We start from the raw sequence: 24118 nt of genomic DNA, 5'->3' as shown, positions 1-24118 counted from the left end.
AGACTTATTTTATTTCTTTGTTCCAACTTCCAAGAGGCCTTAGCCGACGTTAGTCATGAATACATTTTATTATAAATGTATAAATAACGCATTCTTCACAAAAGGCAAAAGAGCTGTGTGTGTGTGTGTGCGCACTTTTGAATAATGTTGGGCTGTAAACGGGTTCGGGCTTTTAAAAAGCTGTCAAGTACAAAATGTACTTGTCTGGCTCGAGCTGAATTCTGTCGGGCCGAACTTTTAAGGCCCGGTTACAGCTCTATTTGAAACCCTCAGTGAGAACAAAGGAAGGCAAAAAACAAAACACAAAAGCATAAATTTAAATCATAATAATTTAATATTTGTCAAAAATGATCATCTGATTCACAAAGGTCCTACTAAGGCAGGTTCTGAAAATATCAATCAGCTGCAGTTGTTTGACGACAGCAAAAGATTAAAATACAAAATACTCTTCAGAAAATATATATGTTAATCACAGTGTTTGAGAAAAGACAAAGCAGCAGAGATCTACGTCATCATGAACGTTATCAGCACTTTAAAAACATCTGGTTCATGTGAAACATCTGCCAGACACTTTCACTGCTGCTTGTTTCTTACTGAACAGGGGACACATTTTACTGTGACACAGACATCTAAACCGGAAACAACCAGTTCCACACAAACCCTTTTAACCCTTGTGTGGTGCTATATTTTTCTTACACAGCCAATGTTCCCGGGTCTGGTGGACCCACCACATTATTAGGCTTTTAAATCAATACAGCTATAACAATTTATGTAAAAATACTTAACAGATCTTTACTTTAGCTCAATTACCAATGATCTATACATACTTTATGGTTCATTTTTGCCATTTATCCCTGTTTGATCACATTTATGATCATATGATGAGGAAATTCAAATATAAAAAAAAAAAATTTAGAAACAAGACTTTTTTATCATTACTGGTGCTTATTATTATAACTTAATCAGAACAGGTGACAGTGCTTGAAATGTAACAATTTTATAACTTTGTGTGGAAATAGCAGGTGCAGAAAGACCACACACACACACACACACACACACACACACACACACACACACACACACACACACACACACACACACACACACACACACACACACACACACACACACACACACACACACACACACACACACACACACACACACACACACACACACACACACCAGGTAGGAGGAGGCCGCAGTTTAGTTTCATAGCGCCTACAATTATTACGCTATTATTACACTCGGGTCCAGCAGACCCGAACACCTCATATGTAATGTGTAGGGGGGTGTACTGTGTGCAGTCATTGAAAAGAAGTTATTTTTTATGTTCTTCACAGAAAATGAGCCAAGGCCAATGAGGTTGAGTTAGAAGAAATAATTAATAGCATAATTTTTCTTTTAGCAAACATTGAAAACGGGTCCCACAGACCCAAACACCACACAAAGGTTAAATGATTTAGACGATTAGAAATATGTTTCATAGTTAAACTTATAAATGAGACATTAACAAGCTTTTTGTTTAGATACGTAACGCAGAGGAAGACTTTTATGTTCTGATGTTGACCTAAAATAATATTTAAATGGATTCATCTTCAAGCTGAAGTCTCCAGATGTCTTGATTTGTCTCCCCAACATTCCCGGACACAAACATATTTCACTTGAGAATCACACAAGAGTTAAGAAAAGCAGCAAATATTCAGACTTCACAAGCTGGAATCTGGGATATTTTTCCTTTTGACCTTAAAATCAAAAGACTCCATTTATGAATCAATGAAACTACCAATTAGATTTGGATTAAAACAAATAAAAATATTGATATCTGAGCATCAATAACTAACATCCGTGGACAGATAAAGTGTTCAGAGGACGGAGGGGCTTCTCACCGCTCGGCTGTCCCAATACATTCACATCGTTGTTTATGAGAGACAGCTGATTGGTGGAGGAGGGAAGGAGGGGGGAGGGAGAGAGGAGGCAGGGAGAGAGGGAGGCAGGGAGGGACGGAGGAAGGGAGGGCTCTGATTGGTCCAGCAGGACGGAACTCAGCCCATGTAGGTGTACCTCCAGTCTGCCAGCGGGACGTTTGTCTCCTTCACCACCTGCGGAGACGTCCAGCGCAGGACGTAGTGAGGACCGCCCGGTTTGTCGTTGGTTCCTTAAAGAAGAAGAAAAGTTCAGTTCAACAAGTCAAATTTAAGTAAGGGTTAATGTCTGACGAGGTGTCCATTGTCAGGTATTAATGGACGACGGCGAGGCGTGAACCGTCCGACGCGCATATTTATATATTTATATATATATATATATATATATATATTATATATATATATATATACAGGCCAAAAGTTTGGACACACCTTCTCATTCAATGCATTTCCTTTATTTTCATGACTATTTACATTGTAGATTCTCACTGAAGGCATCAAAACTATGAATGAACACATATGGAGTTATGTACTTAACAAAAAAGTGTGAAATAACTGAAAACATGTCTTATATTTTAGATTCTTCAAAGTAGCCACCCTTTGCTTTTTTGATAACTCTGCAAACCCTTGGTGTTCTCTCAATGAGCTTCATGAGGTAGTCACCTGAAATGGTTTTACCTTCACAGGTGTGCCTTGTCAGGGTTAATTAGTGGACTTTTTCCCTTATTAATGGAGTTGGGACCATCAGTTGTGTTGTGCAGAAGTCAGGTTGATACACAGCCGACAGCCCTATTGGACAACTGTTAGAATTCATATTATGGCAAGAACCAATCAGCTAAGTAAAGAGAAACGAGTGGCCATCATTACTTTAACAAATGAAGATCAGTTAGTCCGGAAAATTGCAAAAACTTTGAATGTGTCCCCAAGTGCAGTCGCAAAAACCATCAAGCGCTACAACAAAACTGGCTCACATGAGGACCGCCCCAGGAAAGGAAGACCAAGAGTCACCTCTGCTGCTGAGGATAAGTTCATCCGAGTCACCAGCCTCAGAAATCACAAGTTAACAGCAGCTCAGATTAAAGACCAGATGAATGCCACACAGAGTTCTAGCAGCAGACACATCTCTAGAACAACTGTTAAGAGGAGACTGAATCAGGCCTTCATGGTCAAGTAGCTGCTAGGAAACCACGGCTAAGGAGAGGCAACAAGCAGAAGAGATTTGTTTGGGCCAAGAAACACAAAGAATGGACATTAGACCAGTGGAAATCTGTGCTTTGGTCTGATGAGTCCAAATTTGAGATCTTTGGTTCCAACCGCTGTGTCTTTGTGCGATGCAGAAAAGGTGAACGGATGGATTCTCCATGCCTGGTTCCCACCGTGAAGCATGGATGAGGAGGTGTGATGGTGTGGGGGTGCTTTGCTGGTGACACTGTTGGGGATTTATTCAACATTGAAGGCATACTGAACCAGCATGGCTACCACAGCATTCTGCAGCGACATTCCATCCCATCCGGTTTGCGTTTAGTTGGACCATCATTTATTTTCCAACAGGACAATGACCCCAAACACACCTCCAGGCTGTGTAAGGACTATTTGACCAAGAAGGAGAGTGATGGAGTGCTGCGCCAGATGACCTGGCCTCCACAGTCACCGGACCTGAACCCAATCGAGATGGTTTGGGGTGAGCTGGACCACAGAGTGAAGGCAAAAGGGCCAACAAAATTCCATATGTGTTCATTCATAGTTTTGATGCCTTCAGTGAGAATCTACAATGTAAATAGTCATGAAAATAAAAAGGAAACGCATTGAATGAGAAGGTGTGTCCAAACTTTTGGCCTGTACTGTGTATATATATATATATATATATATCTCTCTCTCTATCTTTCAATGTAGAAGCAACTCTTACCTGACGCTCTGGCGCCACCAAACGGTTGCTGAGCAACCACCGAGCCGGTGGATTTGTCGTTGACGTAGTAGTTCCCTGCAGCGTTTCTCAGAGCTCTCGCTGCCTCGTCCACCACAGTCCTGCAAACACACAGCGTTACGTTACACACCTTCATCTGCCCACTCCACACTCACACTACCTAAACAGCTGTTTACTATATACACCAGATATTGGTTGTTTTTATTGTCTATGTTTAATATGTGTGATTGTGGGTTTGTGTATTTATGCGCCAATCACCAAGGTCAATTCTGTGCGTTTGTGAGTGTCTCTGCGTGTGTGTGTGTCTGTGTCTCTCTCTCTGTGTGTGTGTGTGTGTGTGTGTGTGTGTGTGTGTGGTTTATCAGTGTTTTTTGCCCCCAACGGTGCCTTCCAGGCAGCGCTGCCTGGAAGGCACCGTTGGGAAGCACTGGTTAGGGTTAGGTTTGGGTTACAACGCAGCAAAAGGGTTAGGTTTAAGGTTAAGGTTTAGGGTTAAGGTTAAGGTTAATGTTTAGGGTTAAGGTTAAGGTTTAGGGTTAAGGTTAAGGTTAAGGTTTAGGGTTAGGGTTAAGGTTAAGGGTTAGGGTTAAGGGTTAGGGTTAAGGTTAAGGGTTAGGGTTAAGTGCCTTGAAGGCAGCGGTCGCAGCGCTGCCTGGAAGGAGCAGTTGGGGGCAAAAAACACCATAGAGCGTATGTGTGCCTGTGTGTGTGTGTGTGTGTGTGTGTGTCTCTCACCTGTCCTGAGCGAACACTGCTCCAGTCAGAGCGTAGGGAGACGTGTTGTCTATCAGCTGCAGCACCTCTCGGTAATCCTTCTCTGGATAAACATAAACGGCCAGAACCGGCCCGAAGATCTCCTGCAGAACACACACACAAGTTATAAAATAATAAATATTATTCTAGATATCTTGTTAGACGCAGACTGGTGATGGGATCAGTTTTCAGGGTGAATACTCTATGAATAAAGATTATTATTAATAAACAGCTGAGGAGTTTCTGGAGAGATGAATAGTCATCATGTTCTCTGTGCCGCTAAATAACGTGTACCTCGCTCATGATGGCGTCCCGCGGGTCCGTGGTCTCGATGATGGTCGGCTCCACAAAGTAGCCCTTGCTGTTGTCATAGTTACCGCCGGCGATGACCTTCAGGCTGGAGGAGGACTTGGCACGGTCGATCCACTTCTTTATCCGAGCAAACGACTGCAGGAGGAAAACACCATGAATACACACCGATACTCCAACAGAGGCTTAAACACCATGAATCACACACACACACACACACACACACACACACACACACACACACACACACACACACACACACACACACACACACACACACACACACACACACACACACACACACACACACACACACACACACACACACACACACACACACACACACACACACACACACACGCTTTTATTCTGAAACACAGAGGCTTTTATTGTGAAACTCCAGCTGAAGGAAGCTGCACCTTGTCGTCAATCACGGCCGAGAAGAATGTGCTGAAGTCTTCGACGGGCTGGAGGACAAAAAAACAGAAACACCTGGTTAACCTCCTTCATGTATAATCGGTCTCTGGGAAAAGGAGCTACAACTAAAATACTTTGGCAGTACTTTAAAAGTACTTTGGCAGTAATACTCATTGTATTCCAGACACTTCTGACACAAAGCACAGCAAGAAAAGTCCCATATGGTATATACCGCTTTATTCAAAGAGTCACTTTTTTAAAAGTTTTTTAGGTTTTCAACTTTTTTTTAACTTTAGCAGTACTTTAGCGTTACTTTGGCAGTGCTCCTTTGGCAGGACTTTAGGCAGTCCCTGTACTCACATCCCCCACTGTGAGCTGGCGGTGCACGGCCAGCAGCCCCTCCCTGATGGCGGGCCACGTGCTGTCCGGTACGTACATCCTGGAGCACGCCGAACATTTCTGGCCTCCGTACTCAAACGCCGAGCGGATCGTCCCATTCACCACGCTCTCCACGTCCGCCGACTTGTGGACGAAGTGGAAGTTCTTCCCGCCGCACTCTGAAAGCGTGGACAGAAAGCTCAGAACACGTTACTCCGACAGTAGTGAGGTATCCATGGTAACGGCGGCTCACCTCCGGCCAGCCGAGGGAACGTCCGGTACGAGTCCAGGTTCTGGGACACCTGCTTCCAGAGACGCTTAAATGTCCTAAAAAAAACAATTCAACCCAAATATAATAATATACAATATAAAGAAACACAAACAAGAATAACTCAGACATTATACTGGTTTCTCAAATGTACATTATTATTATTATTATTATTATCATCTCAGACTAGAAGATCTTACTACCAAGACTTCAGCTGGGGATAATATCAATTATACAACAAGTAGATCCAACCAGACAATCTGATTGGTCAACTAGATATTTAGAACATGCTCAAACTAGCATGACAACACACCCAGAGCCGTCGAAGCACACCTGGCGCATCACTTTAAATATCCCTCCACCATTTCTCTGTCAACATTACATCACATACAACAAAACATTTGTATTCATGTAAGTAACTCAGTAACCAAAGTGGAATACATGACATCTCTCCAACTAGTTTATAAAGTGATTCATCGGAATGAACAACTTATCGGTTACAACTTTCACTGGATACGTTTTGGATCAGCTGTGTCGGTGACTGATTTTCGCAGATGTACAGGAGCTAAATCCGTCGATGGAAAAATTAATTTTTCATTTATATCGCAAGTAATATCATTATCAAGACATTCAACGTTATCTCATATTTTCCTCATATTGTGCAGCCCTAGCGCACACACACACACACACACACACACACACTCACAAACATGCACGTGCACATATGCACATGCACACACACACACACACACAAGCGCACACACACACACTTACATATACACGCGCACACACACTTTGAATATGTGGTTATTTATCTCAGTTGTTCCATTATATCTGATATTTGCGTGACACAGTGCAGCCCTATGTAGGTGACAGTTTAGTGAAAGCCGAGTCCTTACGGGACGCTGCCGGTGAAGTTGATGCCGGCCAGGTGCGGTGAGGCGGTGACGGTGTCTCCGAACACGGGGCCGTCTGCTGGCAGGAACTGGACGATGTTCGGGGGGAGCCCACACTCCCTCAGCACTCTGTAGACGGCGTAGCTGGCCGACACTGCCGTGTCACTGGGCTTCCACAGAACCACGTTGCCCTGGAAACACCAGCACAGATACGGATTACTGTGTGACCATACACTGGTAATAAACAACACAGACACATCACAGAAACGCACAAAATAAACCCAAACAAATCAGAAGGATATACAAGAAACAACACAGGAGGGAAAAGATGTAGCTTATTATACCAACATTAGTTATTATCATTCATACAAAGTTATTTAAAAAATACATTAGCATATATATATACCCTTCTACCCAAACACATTTTACGTATCGTCATGTTAAACACACACAGCAATGTGTCTGTGTGTGTCTGTGTGTGTTACCACTCACCATGACAGCTGGAGTACCTGCCAGGTTCCCACCAATAGCAGTGAAGTTAAAAGGAGCCACAGCGGCTACGAAGCCCTGAGAGAAACAAAGAGATGTAACCGTGGATCTAGACTTAAATGTGTACAAGGATCTCACTGAGCAGTCTGAAGATTATTTATACTACAGTAAAGGTACTAATACCACGCTGTATACATACTCTATTACAGTCAAAGATTTTAAGTATCATCAGGAGAATGTAGTTAAAGTATTAAACCATTGTAGTGTGTGTAAAGGATCCAACCAGTTGTGTGTTTAATGGTCTCATCATCTCAGCTGGACTTGTAGCCGTTATATTGTCGGCTGGTTTACTTTAGAATCAAACATCAGATTTATAAACTACATGTGTTTATGTGCAGGGATCTTAATGTGTAAAGTAACTAGTAACTAAAGCTGGAACAGATGAATGTAGTGGAGTAACTAGAGTAACTAGTAACTAAAGCTGGAACAGATGAATGTAGTGGAGTAACTAGAGTAACTAGTAACTAAAGCTGGAACAGATGAATGTAGTGGAGTAACTAGAGTAACTAGTAACTAAAGCTGGAACAGATGAATGTAGTGGAGTAACTAGAGTAACTAGTAACTAAAGCTGGAACAGATGAATGTAGTGGAGTAACTAGAGTAACTAGTAACTAAAGCTGGAACAGATGAATGTAGGGGAGTAAAAAGTACAATATTTCCCTCTGAAATGTAGTGGAGTAGAAGTAGAAAGTGGCATGAAAAGAAAAAGACTCAGTTCAGGTCACTGAGAGTCTCGGTACAGCATGGTGTTGGTGCTAAACGTTATAATAATGTTATAATAACTGTATTCTTACCTCCAGTCCCCGGTACAGCATGGTGTTGGTGCTAAACGTTATAATAATGTTATAATAATGTTATAACAACATGGTGTATTCGTTATAATAATGTTATAATAACTGTATTCTTACCTCCAGTCCCCGGTACAGCATGGTGTTGGTGCTAAACGTTATAATAATGTTATAATAACTGTATTCTTACCTCCAGTCCCCGGTACAGCATGGTGTTGGTGGTTCCCTCAGAGTTTAGCGGCTGCTGTTTCTCCAGATCTACGGCGTGTTTGGCGTTAAATCTGAAGAAGTCGATCAGCTCTGCAGCCGCATCAATCTCAGCCTGGACCACCGTCTTCCCCTGCAACACACACACACACACACACACACACACACACACACACACACACACACACACACACACACACACACACACACACACACACACACACACACACACACACACACACACACACACACACACACACACACACACACACACACACACACACACACACACGGTAGGTGTGAACAGGCCGGCTACATTGCAACGTCCCCGACACTAGGACTGCACAATTCAGGAAAAAAATATGAATCATGATTGTTTTTGCTTAGAACTGATATCACAATTCTCTGCCACAATTTTTCTCTCACAAACTGTAATGTTTATTGCACACATGAACCATGAAAAAACAAAACAAATTGGCAGTACCAAACCAGTATTTTTGGCACCTATAGCACATTGGCCTGTAAACACAGAGGCTTCAATGGATACAGAAAATAAAGTAAATACTGGCCATTTAAGTACAGTAGGCTACTAGACATAGTGACATATAACACACAGAACTAAATATGGCCCTGATACAGGCTCTATCTGGACTAAATATGGCCCTGATACAGGCTCTATCTGGACTAAATATAGCCCTGATACAGGCTCTATCTGAACTAAATATAGCCCTGATACAGGCTCTATCTGAACTAAATATGGCCCTGATACAGGCTCTATCTGAACTAAATATGGCCCTGATACAGGCTCTATCTGAACTAAATATGGCCCTGATACAGGCTCTATCTGGACTAAATATGGCCCTGATACAGGCTCTATCTGAACTAAATATGGCCCTGATACAGGCTCTATCTGATCTAAATATGACCCTGATACAGGCTCTATCTGGACTAAATATGGCCCTGATACAGGCTCTATCTGAACTAAATATGGCCCTGATACAGGCTCTATCTGGACTAAATATAGCCCTGATACAGGCTCTATCTGAACTAAATATAGCCCTGATACAGGCTCTATCTGAACTAAATATAGCCCTGATACAGGCTCTATCTGAACTAAATATGGCCCTGATACAGGCTCTATCTGAACTAAATATGGCCCTGATACAGGCTCTATCTGGACTAAATATGGCCCTGATACAGGCTCTATCTGGACTAAATATAGCCCTGATACAGGCTCTATCTGGACTAAATATGACCCTGATACAGGCTCTATCTGGACTAAATATGGCCCTGATACAGGCTCTATCTGAACTAAATATGGCCCTGATACAGGCTCTATCTGAACTAAATATGGCCCTGATACAGGCTCTATCTGGACTAAATATGGCTAAATGTTTTTTATCAAGGGATTTTGGCTAGTGTACTTTTTTATGCTGTACTGTGCTGGGGGGCAGTATATCTGTTGAGGACAAAAATAGGATAAACAAGTTAATCAAGAGAGCTGGTTCAGTTATTGGTCTTAACCAGGATGTACTGGAGGTTATTGTAGAGAAGAGGATTAGTTCAAAACTAAAAATTGTCCTGCTTTTTGAAGGCCATCCATTACACCCTCTGTTCAAAAGGACTCAAGCTCTTTCAGTGAGCGATTGGTAATGCCTCGGTGCTCTAGTGAGCGCATGAGAAGGTCTTTTGTTCCCGCTGCGGTTAGATTTTATAACCTACACTGTTAACCGTTGGATATTATTTTTGTCTTCTATAATTTATTTATTTATTTATTGTCTCCTTATTACGGTCTATTGGTCTACTAGTCCAGAATTATTTGTTTGTTTATTTGTCTGTTAGTTGTGTATTGTGTTCGATTGCTGTATGGTTGGTGGCAAACCAGTTTCCCTATCGGGATTAATAAAGTTTTTTCAATTCAATTTCAATTCAATTCAAATATGGCCCTGATACAGGCTCTATCTGGACTAAATATGGCCCTGATACAGGCTCTATCTGAACTAAATATGGCCCTGATACAGGCTCTATCTGGACTAAATATGGCCCTGATACAGGCTCTATCTGAACTAAATATGGCCCTGATACAGGCTCTATCTGAACTAAATATGGCCCTGATACAGGCTCTATCTGGACTAAATATGGCCCTGATACAGGCTCTATCTGAACTAAATATGGCCCTGATACAGGCTCTATCTGGACTAAATATGACCCTGATACAGGCTCTATCTGAACTAAATATGGCCCTGATACAGGCTCTATCTGGACTAAATATGACCCTGATACAGGCTCTATCTGGACTAAATATGGCCTTGATACAGGCTCTATCTGGACTAAATATGGCCCTGATACAGGCTCTATCTGGACTAAATATGGCCCTGATACAGGCTCTATCTGGACTAAATATGGCCCTGATACAGGCTCTATCTGGACTAAATATGGCCCTGATACAGGCTCTATCTGGACTAAATATGGCCCTGATACAGGCTCTATCTGGACTAAATATGGCCCTGATACAGGCTCTATCTGAACTCCTCCAACACATAATTAAAACATGTCAAACAGAATGATTTCTTAGAACACTCTTTAACTGCTTGCCTTTCATGTGTTCAGTTGTCCTATCAAAATAAAGGCCGAAAATGCCCCCCCAAAAAAACAATATCGACGTCATTTAAAAATGAAATCAGGAACAGGGCCCCGTACCTGTCCGATCATGGTCTTGGCGAGGATCTCAGCCCTCTTGGGTCCACTGATGACGTCGGCCGCCTTGAACAGAACCTGCGCTCTATCCTGGACGGGCTTCAGGTCCCACTCTCTCCTCGCCGCCACCGACGCCACGATGGCTCTGTTAATCAGCTCCTGTTAGGTTCACACACAAAAAACCTTCTCACACAATCACGTTATCTGGAAAAAGACACAAAAACGTTGAACAAAGCAGCAAAAACATCGAACAAAAAACGTCTAACACAAAAAAGGCAAAATAAAAGGCAGACCAGAAGTTGCTGCTTGAATGAAACCCACTAAATAAAGGAGACTTTCTCAAACATTTCCATTTTTAAAGTCAACCAAAGCCCTAAGGTTGAGTTGGGTTCTTCCAGAACTTACCTTGTCAGCATAACAGAACTTTGCCACTTTATGGGAGTGATTGAACGGCTTTAAAAAGAAACACAGAAACACAGAGTCAGTGAACATGTGGAGAGTTATGGGGTTATAGAAGGTTAAGTAGCTTTATGTTTTTCAACATGGTGCTGAACAGGTGTGTGTGTGTGTGTGTGTGTCACACAATCTGCATTATATGTAGGATTTGTGATTGTTCTGTTGATGTTGTCATGTTTTTACTGTTGGATTTAAACTGTGCCCTGCCTGGGGACTGCAGATGGAAATTAGCCTAAAGCTAACTCTGGTACAATGCATCAATCGGCAACATTTATGTTAATAATTGTACATGGTCCCTAACAAATAAAATGAACAAATAAAGCTATATATATATATATATATATATATATATATATATATATATATATATATATATATATATATATATATATATATATATATATATATATATATATAAAACAGAGCCAGGGGAGAGGGGGTAACAGAAACATACTTTGCACTAGAGCTGGGCAATATATCGATATTATATCGATATCGTGATATGAGACTAGATATTGTCTTAGATTTTGGATATCGTGATATGGCATAAGTGGTGTCTTTTGCTGGTTCTAAAGGCTGCATTACAGTAAAGTGATGTCATTTTCTGAACTTACCAGACTGTTGTAACTGTTCTATTATTTGCCTTTACCCACATAGTCATTATATCCACATTACTGATGATTATTTATCAAAAATCTCATTGTGTAAATATTTGATGAAAGCACCAATTAGTCAACACTACAATTTTGTTGCGGTATCAATAGAGGTATTTGATCAAAAATATTGTGATATTTGATTTTCTCCATATCGCCCAGCCCTACTTTGCACATCTCCAACATGAGAGTAACTCCAGCACAAAGTCTAATTTGGGAAGATATATTTAATAGCTGGCAGACTGAGAAACCATCTCTAGGAGGTAACCCATCATCATTATTCTCATTTTCATTGAAAGATATTAATACTGAAATGATTATAGTGTGATTTCTTTGGTCTGAAGCATATGATTTGTCTCTGCAGCTCCACAATACTTCATTCAGATGGTTTGACACATTTTGCATTTAACAAATATTGCACCCCCCTGTGCATAATATGCAAATCCTTGATAAGTTGGACTGGTCCTCATGTCCAGTGGGTTTGGATGGACTGGGGTTGACTCACTGATAACTGATATCTGATGTCTTTGGTCCAGACGTCTTCGTCTCCGACCACACACGGGATCTCCTCCGTCTGCCCCTTCAGACCGGCCAGCGCCTGGAACAACAACAGGATTCAGAAACTCCAGTTCAGGCTCAATTACAGTCAGGACTATTATGGGATGGTTGGGGAAACGGAGTCAAACCTTCAGCAGATCTTTTCTTTCTGCACTCCCCTCTGTGAAGCCGAGGATCGGCTCATTCTTAACCTCCACAGGGGCCAACGGCAACGTTTTCAACCTACACACACACACACACACACACACACACACACACACACACACACACACACACACACACACACACACACACACACACACACACACACACACACACACACACACACACACACACACACACACACACACACACACACACTTAACAGGATTGTATCATTATATAAGTGAGCAGAGAGCTGCAGCCTTTGACCGGAGTAAACTGGCCATGAACGGATGTTTGTTTCCTGAATCTTCTACACCAGACCGGACAGGAAATCAACCCAACTGTAGTCCCACCCCCTCTGATAGCACACTGACAGCCAAACAAGGTTATCTGGGGACAGAATGAGCGAAATTTAATTTATATTAATAAAACATCAGCGAGTGTTGTCTCTCCGTTTGTAGGAGGACTTATTTGGCGTGAGGTTTAGAGGTCCTTCCTTTAAGAAAAGTGACATTTTGGAATAAAACATTATGTAATTTTACATCATTTTGGACCGTTATTATCTCCATATCTGTGTCTAAAACATTGGAAAAGCTAGAGCAGATAATAAATACATAACTCTCCACAAATCTCCAACCATCAGATCTGAGACAAGTCTTTCAGTTTGGGGTACTGCAGAGAAACGGGTTTATGATTAACTTCTCGGGTCTAAACTGTCCCAACAGAAGGTCGGGGGGGTCGATCATCTCACACACACACACACACACACACACACACACACACACACACACACACACACACACACACACACACACACACAGTAGGAGTTCAGTTTGTACAGATGTCACAGAATAATAACCAGTCGCTGCCAGAGGTTGAAAGTAATGAATTACAGTTACTCACGTTACTGTAATGGAGTAGTTTTTTGTGTACTTTTAAAATTTGTTTTTTAAAAATCTGTCATTTTACTCTGACTTCAGTATGTTTATTATTATAAATCACATCGTTAGAGTAAAAAAAAGAACTAAAAGCTCTCTAACGGTCTTTTGTATACGTCACCAAACTGAAATAGAAAGCACCTTAGTGTCCTAAAGACTGCAGTTTCATTAAATAACTATAAATAAGATATTAAGCATACATATTTAAAGTAAAAGAGGAGAAGAGGAGGAAAGTCCAGAGTTTGATATAAAAGGGACAAAGTAGTTTATAAAAGGTGGAGTCGGATGAGCTACTTAGTGTTTTATTTTTTTAAAGCTCATTTTTCAGCCTTTATTTTGATAGGACAGCAGAAGACATGAAAGAGGGGAGAGAGGGGGGGAATGACATGCAACAAACTTGAACCCGGGCCCGCTGCGTCAAGGACTAAACCTCCATATATGGACGCCCGCTCTACCCACGGTTGAGTTACCCGGGCGCCCATACTTAGTGGGACTTTTGGGTTTGTGTGTTGCGTGGGCTGGCAGCCGTTCTCCACTTTGACTGATATTGCTATTGCGATATGATTCACGATATTGGAGGGAATGATCATTTTTGTTTCATTATTCTCCTTTTCTTTGACTAATATTAAATCTTTAAAAAATTCAAATGATTGAAGTATAATTTTCTTGAGGATCTGTACCAAACAAAGAGGTTTTCTGTAGTCTGAAGGATAGTGTATGTAGGCCGGACGTCTCTGCAGCACCACAATACTTTATTTTACAATGGTTTGACATATATTTTGCGCGCCCCCTGCGATTTGGATATTGCACTAGTCCACATTGCGATTTCGATAAAATTCCGATAATTAATTGTGACACTGAACCCTGAGTTGGCCCCGATGCTGCGCCATCGTTGTGTGAATGTGTGTGAATGATTACCTGATGTACAGCAGCCTCGGCCACAGTGTGTGAACGTGTGTGAATAGTGAATGGTTCCTGTAGTGTGTTAAAGCACTTTGAGTAGTCGTTAAGACTAGAAAAGCTCTATATAAAGACAGTCATATAAATCATATCATATAAATACAGTCCATTTACATTTACGTTGACTTGAATGGCAATGATTGCCTGCTGGAGTGGAGAATAGGGGTTAGCGAATGTCGACTTAAAAATCAGTTTCGGCATTTAGGCAACAATACAATTCTCCTTTTAGCTGATTTAGAGTTTGGCTGGAGTTGGCTGGCTTATCTTTTCCTGAGTTCTGTTTCCACTCGTGGTAGTTAAACTGAGTTTGTTCTTACCTTTGCAAACAGCAACCGCAATCTACTGTAGCTAACACACTGAGGGAGGGGGGGGGGAACTATACAGCATAGTAAGGTGATATTTTCCGTGGCGATACTGTATCAATACACGGACGCCAAGTCAAGCAAAGTTTTCCTTTGGGCACATCATATGAAGTAAGAAAAAAAGTAATCTGTTGCAATATCTGTGTTTAAAAATCGCAATAACATCGATATAAGACATGATGGCATCTGGGGATTCATACCCCTGCTAAATATCTCAACTGTCCCTTTAAATCCTCGCCCCCCCACCCTTCATAACCCTGAATCTGACTTTGAGTGTTGTATTTGGGCCGAGGTCATGAGGAGGCTGATAGTCTGTCACACAATGTAGAGAGACAACCTAAACCCTGCAATCATCTGTAGAGCTGCATATATATATATATATATATATTCAGGATATGATCAGCTACTTTCTATTCATTACATATTTCGGTTGTTGCACTGAATTCAGCAAACAATGCTCTGATACTTTTAACTACTATAACTATATATAAAATACTTTTACTTCAGTCAGGTTTTTAATGCAGGACTTTAACTTGTAGTGGAGTATTTTCACAGTGTGGATTAGTACTTTTAATGCAGTAAAGTAACGTAGTACTTCCTCCACCTCTGGCTGAATATAGCTCACACTTTATAGGTTAGAGATCATGACATCACCACAGCACAACAATAAAAGTTACAGTTACAGTTACACATGACGTCATTAGAGCCAAATGATGTGAAAGCGCTTCGTGAGAGTCTCTGATTGGATAAAACAGCTGTAGTGAGTTAGCTTAGCATTAGCTGCGTGACATCTTGCAGAAGTCGTCGCTGAGCAGAAGGAGTCTGGGGGTGTAGAAGCCTAACTTACCCCCTCCAGGACTGGCTCACTGCAGCCCGCACGCGCAGCATGTTTCCCCGACAGGTGGATGAGAAGAAGGAGAAGATGAGACGGAGGGAGACAGCCTGTTACACCTGATCACGGATCAATAAAACCGGATCACATGCAGGGTACCAGCGGCCGTTTGACACACTGCAACCCGGGCAGCGCAAACTACCGCCGGGGGCGGGGGGGCCGTACTATTTAAATTCCAGATTCCCGTTCATTCTCAACCGCTGTCCGGTTTAACTATCCACTAGTAATGATTGTTATTTAATATGATTCAACAGAAAGAAATAAAAGCCGTTTTCTTTGTAAAAAGCGTCACTATCTGTCCAGAAAATTCCTCCCCTCAGCCTGTGAAATGGAATCTTCCACAGGCGGGTCTGCGACTGGCCAATCAGCGAGCAGGGAAATATCCTCAGCCAATCACGGGCCACATTTGAAAGTTCTATTTTTGTGCAGCTTCTTGAATGTTCGTTCACTTCTCCTCGGCGTCTTCAGCAATCATTTTATTCATTAATTTGTCATTTAATACAAGTTTCTATTCATCATCTGACTGCTTTACATTAATATTAAATCCCACTTCCTTTTTTCAAAATGTTCTCAGTGTTTTCTACTTGTTAATACCTCTACCTTTACTTTGTGTGTATTATCTGTAATGACACAGAATGGCCACTAGATGGAGGCATAACATCGAGACTAACATACAACCAGCCAGTGTTCCTGCACTGAAGACCAGCTGGCCAGGGTTTCTAAAATATAACTTTATTTGGGAAAATGCACAACGTGAGCAGGATAATACCAGAGACATTTTTTTTTCAAACTTTTCTTCAGAATCAAAGTAATCCAGTGATAGTTGTCTTTACATAAACGTTTTCTAAAATAATTTAAGAACCATTATTAAGATATCAAACACACAGTTACCTAACTTTTTACCACCATCAACAAAATCATTAATTGAATGTCCACCAGATATACTTTAACTATAGTTTAAATATTTATTGCAAGATGCTTCAGCAAGACCCATACAACTTAACTCACATCAATCATTCAATAAAATCTGCACCTGTTAAACTATTCCAAATCAATCTCTAAAGAGCTGAGACGTTAACCCTTGTGTTGTTTATCCCATCGATCAATGTACACTTTTGTAGCTTGTCGACGTTTTTGACGGTTTTGTTGGTGTTTTTTCCCACGTTTTTTGAAGCTTTTCCCGACATTTTTGTCACTTTTTTGCTTGCTATAAAATTGAATAAAACACCCACATTCAATGAAAGTAGTGAAGTGATCATTTATTTTACTTGTGAAGAGTGTTGTATATGGAACCATCCACGTTATAACTTTTGACAATTTGGTTGAAAGAAACTCAAATTTCTTGGTTAATCAGTAACTATCTGATTTGGAATAGGGAAAAGTCACAACCCATCCAAGGTTAGAGATATGATCTCAAAGTCTCCAGTCCATTGTTAGCAGTGCGACGTCTATCACCTGGGTAGGTGGTTAATCCTTTTTGTGCTCAAATCCTCTGATGATCAGAAATCCTTGAAGTCCTTTTTCTGATGAACAGCTACAATCTCCGTCTTGTGATGTGATCGATGAAGAGGCAGAAGGAAGAACCGTGATCTCGGCTCTGTGTCCTTATTTACACGTTGACACTTGATTTATGGTTCTGAGGAGGCTCTCGTAGCTTTCGTAGCTTTTGTATGTAAGTGGCCTGAAGTTTATACTTCTGCGTTGGTGTGTGTGTCGAACCGGCATGTGTGTGTGTGCGGGTGTGTGGGGGGAGTCTGTATGTGTGTCTGTGTTTGTGTGTGTATGTGTGGGTGGGTGATAGAGCAAGGGCGAAAGTGAGAGAGTGATGCCGATTATCTTCGGAGTGAGTAGCGACTCTAGAGTCCTAGTGAGAGAACCAAAGTGTCTCCCCTGTTCTTTCTAACCAAGGTGGGAAATCTGTAGCAGGAAAAGTTAACTCTCTCCTTGATTTCATGTAGGGTGTAGGGTCAGTATCGCCACATACCTACATACATAGCAACAGCGTAGATTTAACTCAGAAGCACAAATCAAGCTTAACACTTCAGCAGGCTTGCATATAGACATTCATACATGTATACCATACATATGGATATCATCTCTTAAAGATTAGTCCAGCACTCTTTTTTTTACAAACAATGAAAGTAAGGCATGAGGGCACCGACAGGGCTACATGTACAAAGTATGGAAACATCCTCTCAATGAAAGTGTGTGTGAAGGTGTATATGTGTGTGTTATTATCAAGATCAGAGAATGACAGATTTCCTCTGTTCCATCCCAGAACCTGATCCTCTGGAGCTTCTTTACTCTGAGAACAGTTTCTGTATCTACAGTAATAATGACCCTGCCGAGTATTTACCTTCATTGAACCCTAAGCGACAATACCCAGACTGATTATTCTGCTTCTCTTTTCTTTACCTTTAGGTAGCTGTTAATGTTTACTGCTGCTACGCAGGACGGACTGGGGCTAAAAATCAGCCCTGGGGTTTCATTTATAAATGTGGCGTACACACAAAACGGGGCTGAAAATGTGCGTACCCCACTTTCCATGCAAAGGTTGTGATGTATAAAAAAACAAACTTGACAGGTGAATGTGCGGTCCTCCACGCAAACTCTGACCCATGCGTACGCACATTTTGGAGACAAAATAGGAATTGGTGACGCAGATGGTGAGGTGGTGAACTGAAGTCAGACCGTCAAATTGTCTGCTACGGAGCGCAGGAGGAGGAGATGGCCCGACTGCATGGACTACAGGATAGCATTAATATCCTAGTATTAGATAACTGCACAACACAGTGTAAATAACTAAATATCTGTCTTTAAAACTGTGCATATATCATCAAATGTCAAAGTCTGGAAATACAGCCATTAAGCTCTTGCACAATCATTACACTTAATATCCTCGTTATCAGTCCAAACTTTAATACTGTTTGTGACAAAACCTGCATGAAGTTTGCCTATTACACTTTATTTCGTCTTCAAAACCTGTGCGTAATGCTGCATGATGGCACTGCTGGCACTGCAGGAGGACTACGCTAATGGAAGAATCAGGAGAAAAAGAGACTTCAGGGACCACGACGATGACTGGCTTATATGCCGATTTAAACTTTAAAAGCCAACCACCAGGTCTTTGCTAGTTCCACAATAGTATATGAATAATATATAAATATGAAAGACGAGGAAAAACTGCACTCTGATGGAAGCCAGACAGAAAGTGAAAGCTATGATTTGTTTTGTTAAACTTTTGGTTACATTTGGTGAATTATTTAGCCCCCTTCCCTGTTTGTTAGCACGTTTAGAGTGGTACCACTGCATGCCTGATGTTTTCCCAATTAATTCAATCCCATAGTCTTCATCCTAGCAGCAAAAGTGAGCTCACTACAACCTCTCATATACAACCAAGTGAAACCGCAGTCAACCCACGATTAATTTCTAACGGGTTTAATGTTTCAAATTAACGTAACAGAAATTAGGTAGGGATAAAGGCAGCCTATTATAATGTGCCCTGCTCCTGGCACTTACCAGTACCTCTGGCTGATGTGAAATTAACTCTGCTGTCTGTCCCTCATCTTCTTCCTCAGTTTCTTTTACACTTAGCATATAAGTGATTGTATTAGCGCCCCCTGCTGTTGGCTGTTAATCTCGCTTTATAAGACTTTTTTTGTGCCGACGGCCGTTCTGGACTTTTCCCGAACACACAGATTGTCAGTCCGTCCCTGCTGCTACGGATCATTACAGTTTAGACTTGATTAATAATTTATTTGCTTTGTTTACATCTAAATAAATAGACAGACACATGTTCACTCCAAGGGAAGTAAAGAGTAAAGAATATCAGAACTTCACTGGTAATATTTTCACTTTATCATCAGTGTTTTTTAATTAATGGAAACATCCTCTCAGTGAAAGTGTGTGTGAAGGTGTGTATGTGTGTGTTAGTATCAAGATCAGAGAACGACAGCTTTCCTCTGTTCCAGTCCAGAGTCACTCGGATCCTCCGGAGCTTCTTCTTTACTTTAAGATCAGTGATTGGACCTGGTGGTGACCATGCTGAGTATTCACCTTCATCGAACATTATGTTCCATAATCCAGACAGTATGTCTCCCTTCCTCTGGACAGACATTGCTAACACACCCAGTGCCCAGCCTGTACTGTCTCCAACCTCGACATCCCAGCTGTGAGCCCCTGAGTTAAAGCCCTCAGAGCCCAGGACAGAGCAGTTTTTATCAATCCTCTCTGGATTATCAGGAAGCTGCTGTTTCTCTCCTCGTCTCACACTGGTCAGATCTTCAGACAGGATGAGGGTTGGATAAGCAGTGTTTGGGTCCAGAACCAGAGGAGTGTAGGAGACCATGTCCTTCATCTTGTTCCAGATGTTGAAGCTCAGGTTGCCCAGGTGTTTGGCCTCGTCTATCAGAGCTCCTGAGAGCAGCTGTGGATCCTCCAGCAGGGGCTCTGCTGGACTCTTCCCACTGCAGCCTTGTAGTTGATCAGGAATGAGACGTCTTCAGCTCTCAGCTGATCCTCTGTGGCTCTGACTGTGTCTGAAAGAGCTGCTATCTCTCTGCTCAGAGCCTCCATCTTCTCCTTCATCCTCTGACTCTTCTGCTCCTCTTCCTCCCTCAGTGCAGCCATCCTGGCCTCCTCTTCCTCATCTAGAAACTGGTGAAGCTTCTTAAACTGATCCTTAATCTGTCTCTCTGTGCGTCTGGCCTGGACCTTCATGTGTTCTGCTGTTTGAACAAACTTTATTTTAACTTTTTCAAAAACCTTTAACTTCTCCTTTAAGGGCTCCAGAGTTTCCTGAAGTTTCTTCTTGTGTTGTCGGGCAGCTTCATCGATGGGTCTGAGAGACAGAGGACAGACGGGGAGTCACCGACAGAGACCGACAGACCGGAGACACTACAGACACAGTAACTACGGTAACCGTTAGCCTGTTAGCTTTCCCGCAGCTGCTGAGACCCTCACACACCATTACTGAGACTGATGACGAGCAATAGTATCTATATATATATATTATAATATACACAGCATCATACAGGTATATATATTAATACACAGCTTCTACAGCATCACACAGGTGTATATATATATACAGTACAGGCCAAAAGTGTGGACACACCTTCTCATTCAATGCGTTTCCTTTTTATTTTCATGACTATTTACATTGTAGATTCTCACTGAAGACATCAAAACTATGAATGAACACATATGGAATTATGTACTTAACAAAAAAGTGTGAAATAACTGAAAACATGTCTTATATTTTAGATTCCTCAAAGTAGCCCCCCTTTGCTTTTTTATTAATAGGGGAAAAAAATGTCACTAATACGTGTAAGTACGTACGTGTGTGTGTGTGCATGTGAGTGTGTGTGTGTACGAGTGTGTGTGTGTGTACGTGTGTGTGTGCATGTGTGTGTGTGCATGTGCATGTGTGTGTGTGTGTGTGTGTGTGTGTGTGTGTGTGTGTATGCACACACACACACACACATGTGAGTGTGTGCGTGTGTGCGTGTACGTGTGTGTGCATGTGAGTGTATGTGTGTGTGTCTGTGTGTGTATGTGTGTGTGCATGTCAGTGTGTGTGTGTGCGTACGTGTGTGTGTGTATGTGTGTGAGTGAGTGAGTGTGTGTGTGTGTGTGTGTGTGTGTGTGTGTATGCGTGTGTGTGTATGCGTGTGTGTGTGTATGTGTGTGTGTGTACGTGTGTGTGTGCATGTGAGTGTGTGTGTGTGTACGAGTGTGTGTGTGTGTACGTGTGTGTGTGCATGTGAGTGTGTGTGTGTGTGTGTGTGTGTGTGTGTGTGTGTGTATGCACACACACACACATGTGAGTGTGTGCGTGTGTGCGTGTACGTGTGTGTGCATGTGAGTGTATGTGTGTGTGTCTGTGTGTGTATATGTGTGTGTGCATGTCAGTGTGTGTGTGCGTACGTGTGTGTGTGTATGTGTGTGAGTGAGTGAGTGTGTGAGTGTGTGTGTGTGTGTACGTGTGTATGCGTGTGTGTGTATGTGTGTGTGTGTGTGTGTGTGTGTGTGTGTACGTGTGTGTGTGCATGTGAGTGTGTGTGTGAGTTTTATTGAAATCTCAATATGGACTATATATCCTATATATATATATATATATATATATATATATATATACAGTACAGGTCAAAAGTTTGGACACACCTTCTCATTCAATGTGTTTCTTTATTTTCATGACTATTTACATTGTAGATTCTCACTGAAGACATCAAAACTATGAATGAACACATATGGAATTATGTACTTAACAAAAAAGTGTGAAATAACTGAAAACATGTCTTATATTTTAGATTCTTCAAAGTAGCCACCCTTTGCTTTTTTTGATAACTCTGCAAACCCTTGGTGTTCTCTCAATGAGCTTCATGAGGTAGTCACCTGAAATGGTTTTACCTTCACAGGTGTGCTTTGTCAGGGTTCATTAGTGGAATTATTTCCCTTATTAATAAAAAAGCAAAGGGTGGCTACTTTGAGGAATCTAAAATATAAGACATGTTTTCAGTTATTTCACACTTTTTTGTTAAGTACATAATTCCATATGTGTTCATTCATAGTTTTGATGTCTTCAGTGAGAATCTACAATGTAAATAGTCATGAAAATAAAAAGGAAACACATTGAATGAGGTGTGTCCAAACTTTTGGCCTGTACTGTATATATATATATATATATATACGTAGATGCTGCCTCCTGCTGTGAGATACCGTCTCTGGACATCTGACCCGTTGGGACCGTAAAGACTCAGAGAAAAAGACTTTATTAGTTCATGAGAAGAAAAGCCAAACTTAGCGACATGGAATAACATTTCACAGATGATAAATGTCTTTTACAATATTTGACTGTTACCAACGTGTTGAAGAGGAAACGTTAATCCTTCATGTTTCTGTCCTGATGCTGAGCTAAGCTAACGCTCGCCTGTGTCAGCTGAACTATATGTTGTTTCAGTAGTTAGTAATATCTCAGTAAAATGCTGTTATGTGTCTGTTATTAAACTGTTCCTCGAGTCATCCACGTGTGTGTGTGTGTGTGTGTGTGTGTGTGTCTCTGTGTGTGTGTGTGTGTGTGTGTGTGTGTGTGTGTGTGTGTGTGTGTGTGTGTGTGTGTGTGTGTCTGTGTGTGTGTGTGTGTGTGTATATATGTGTGTGTTTGTGTGTGTGTGTGTGTCTGTGTCTGTGTGTGTGTGAGGGTGTGTGATATGACACACTGATTAACAACATTTTAATATGGCTCCCGACATAAAGACAAATTATCACTCAGTTCTGTGTTACATATTTATATATATATATATATATATATATATATATATATATATATATATATATATATATATATATAGTTTTACTCTTCTTGCAATTCATGGTCAACAATCCTAATTTAGTCTTAAGTAAAAAAAGAAATCAGAAAATATGAATTATTTTAACTTATAGTTAAGATAAATGTTTGTTGATGGATTGTCACAGATTTTGATTATAAGACCATAAATGCTGTAAAATTAAATAAAACACCCATAATTCAATGAACATAGTGATATTTAGTCAGTATTTTATGGTTTTATGGAACCATCCGTGTTGTTTTGGGCCATATTCCTGATAAAGACAGTTTGAAACATTAGGACAAACAGGAAGGAACAGAAGGGATGGAAAAGAGCAGCAGCAGCGAGAGAGGGGGGGGGGTTCCTGTGTCTGAGAATAACCTCCTGATGCAGTCTACCCACACAGGTAAATCCCTGACAGAGCGGAGCCCAAGTCTCCGGAGACGAGCTCAGCTGTTAATTAAAAACACCTAGCATCCCCGAGAGCAGAAGGACAACAAGAGTGTTAATAGAAACCTGCCTGACAGAAGAAGAAGTGATCGGCAGCAGGTAGGGTGACTTTCTCTGCTTTTAAACATGTAAATTATATCATTTATTAACATATTGTTTATGTCCAAAGCTGGGTGTCATACAGTTACGATTCCTTTAGAAGCATGAAACCATATTAGAGAAACAAACGGTATGACTTACATCTAATATGACAAACTCACAGACCA

General features: G+C 41.3%; 1 protein-coding gene across 1 annotated transcript; it reads right to left on the bottom strand.

Moving 5' to 3' along the window:
- Nucleotides 1–1628: 1628 nt before the first annotated feature.
- aldh4a1 (aldehyde dehydrogenase 4 family, member A1) lies at nucleotides 1629–16242 on the bottom strand. The gene is made up of 15 exons (XM_028575779.1): nucleotides 16030–16242; nucleotides 12907–13000; nucleotides 12726–12818; nucleotides 11517–11564; nucleotides 11115–11270; nucleotides 8398–8547; nucleotides 7363–7437; nucleotides 6874–7061; nucleotides 5960–6033; nucleotides 5689–5885; nucleotides 5331–5378; nucleotides 4897–5049; nucleotides 4585–4706; nucleotides 3832–3950; nucleotides 1629–2158 (listed from the first exon to the last, which is right to left on the bottom strand). The coding sequence occupies exons 1-15, from the start codon at nucleotides 16068–16070 to the stop codon at nucleotides 2046–2048; spliced, it is 1671 nt and encodes a 556-aa protein (XP_028431580.1). The 5' UTR covers nucleotides 16071–16242; the 3' UTR covers nucleotides 1629–2045.
- Nucleotides 16243–24118: the final 7876 nt, after the last annotated feature.

The sequence above is a fragment of the Perca flavescens genome, chromosome 4 (genome assembly GCF_004354835.1).
Source record: "Perca flavescens isolate YP-PL-M2 chromosome 4, PFLA_1.0, whole genome shotgun sequence".
NCBI classification, from domain to species: Eukaryota; Metazoa; Chordata; class Actinopteri; order Perciformes; family Percidae; genus Perca; species Perca flavescens.
This window is presented reverse-complemented; position numbering and strand designations above follow the sequence as displayed.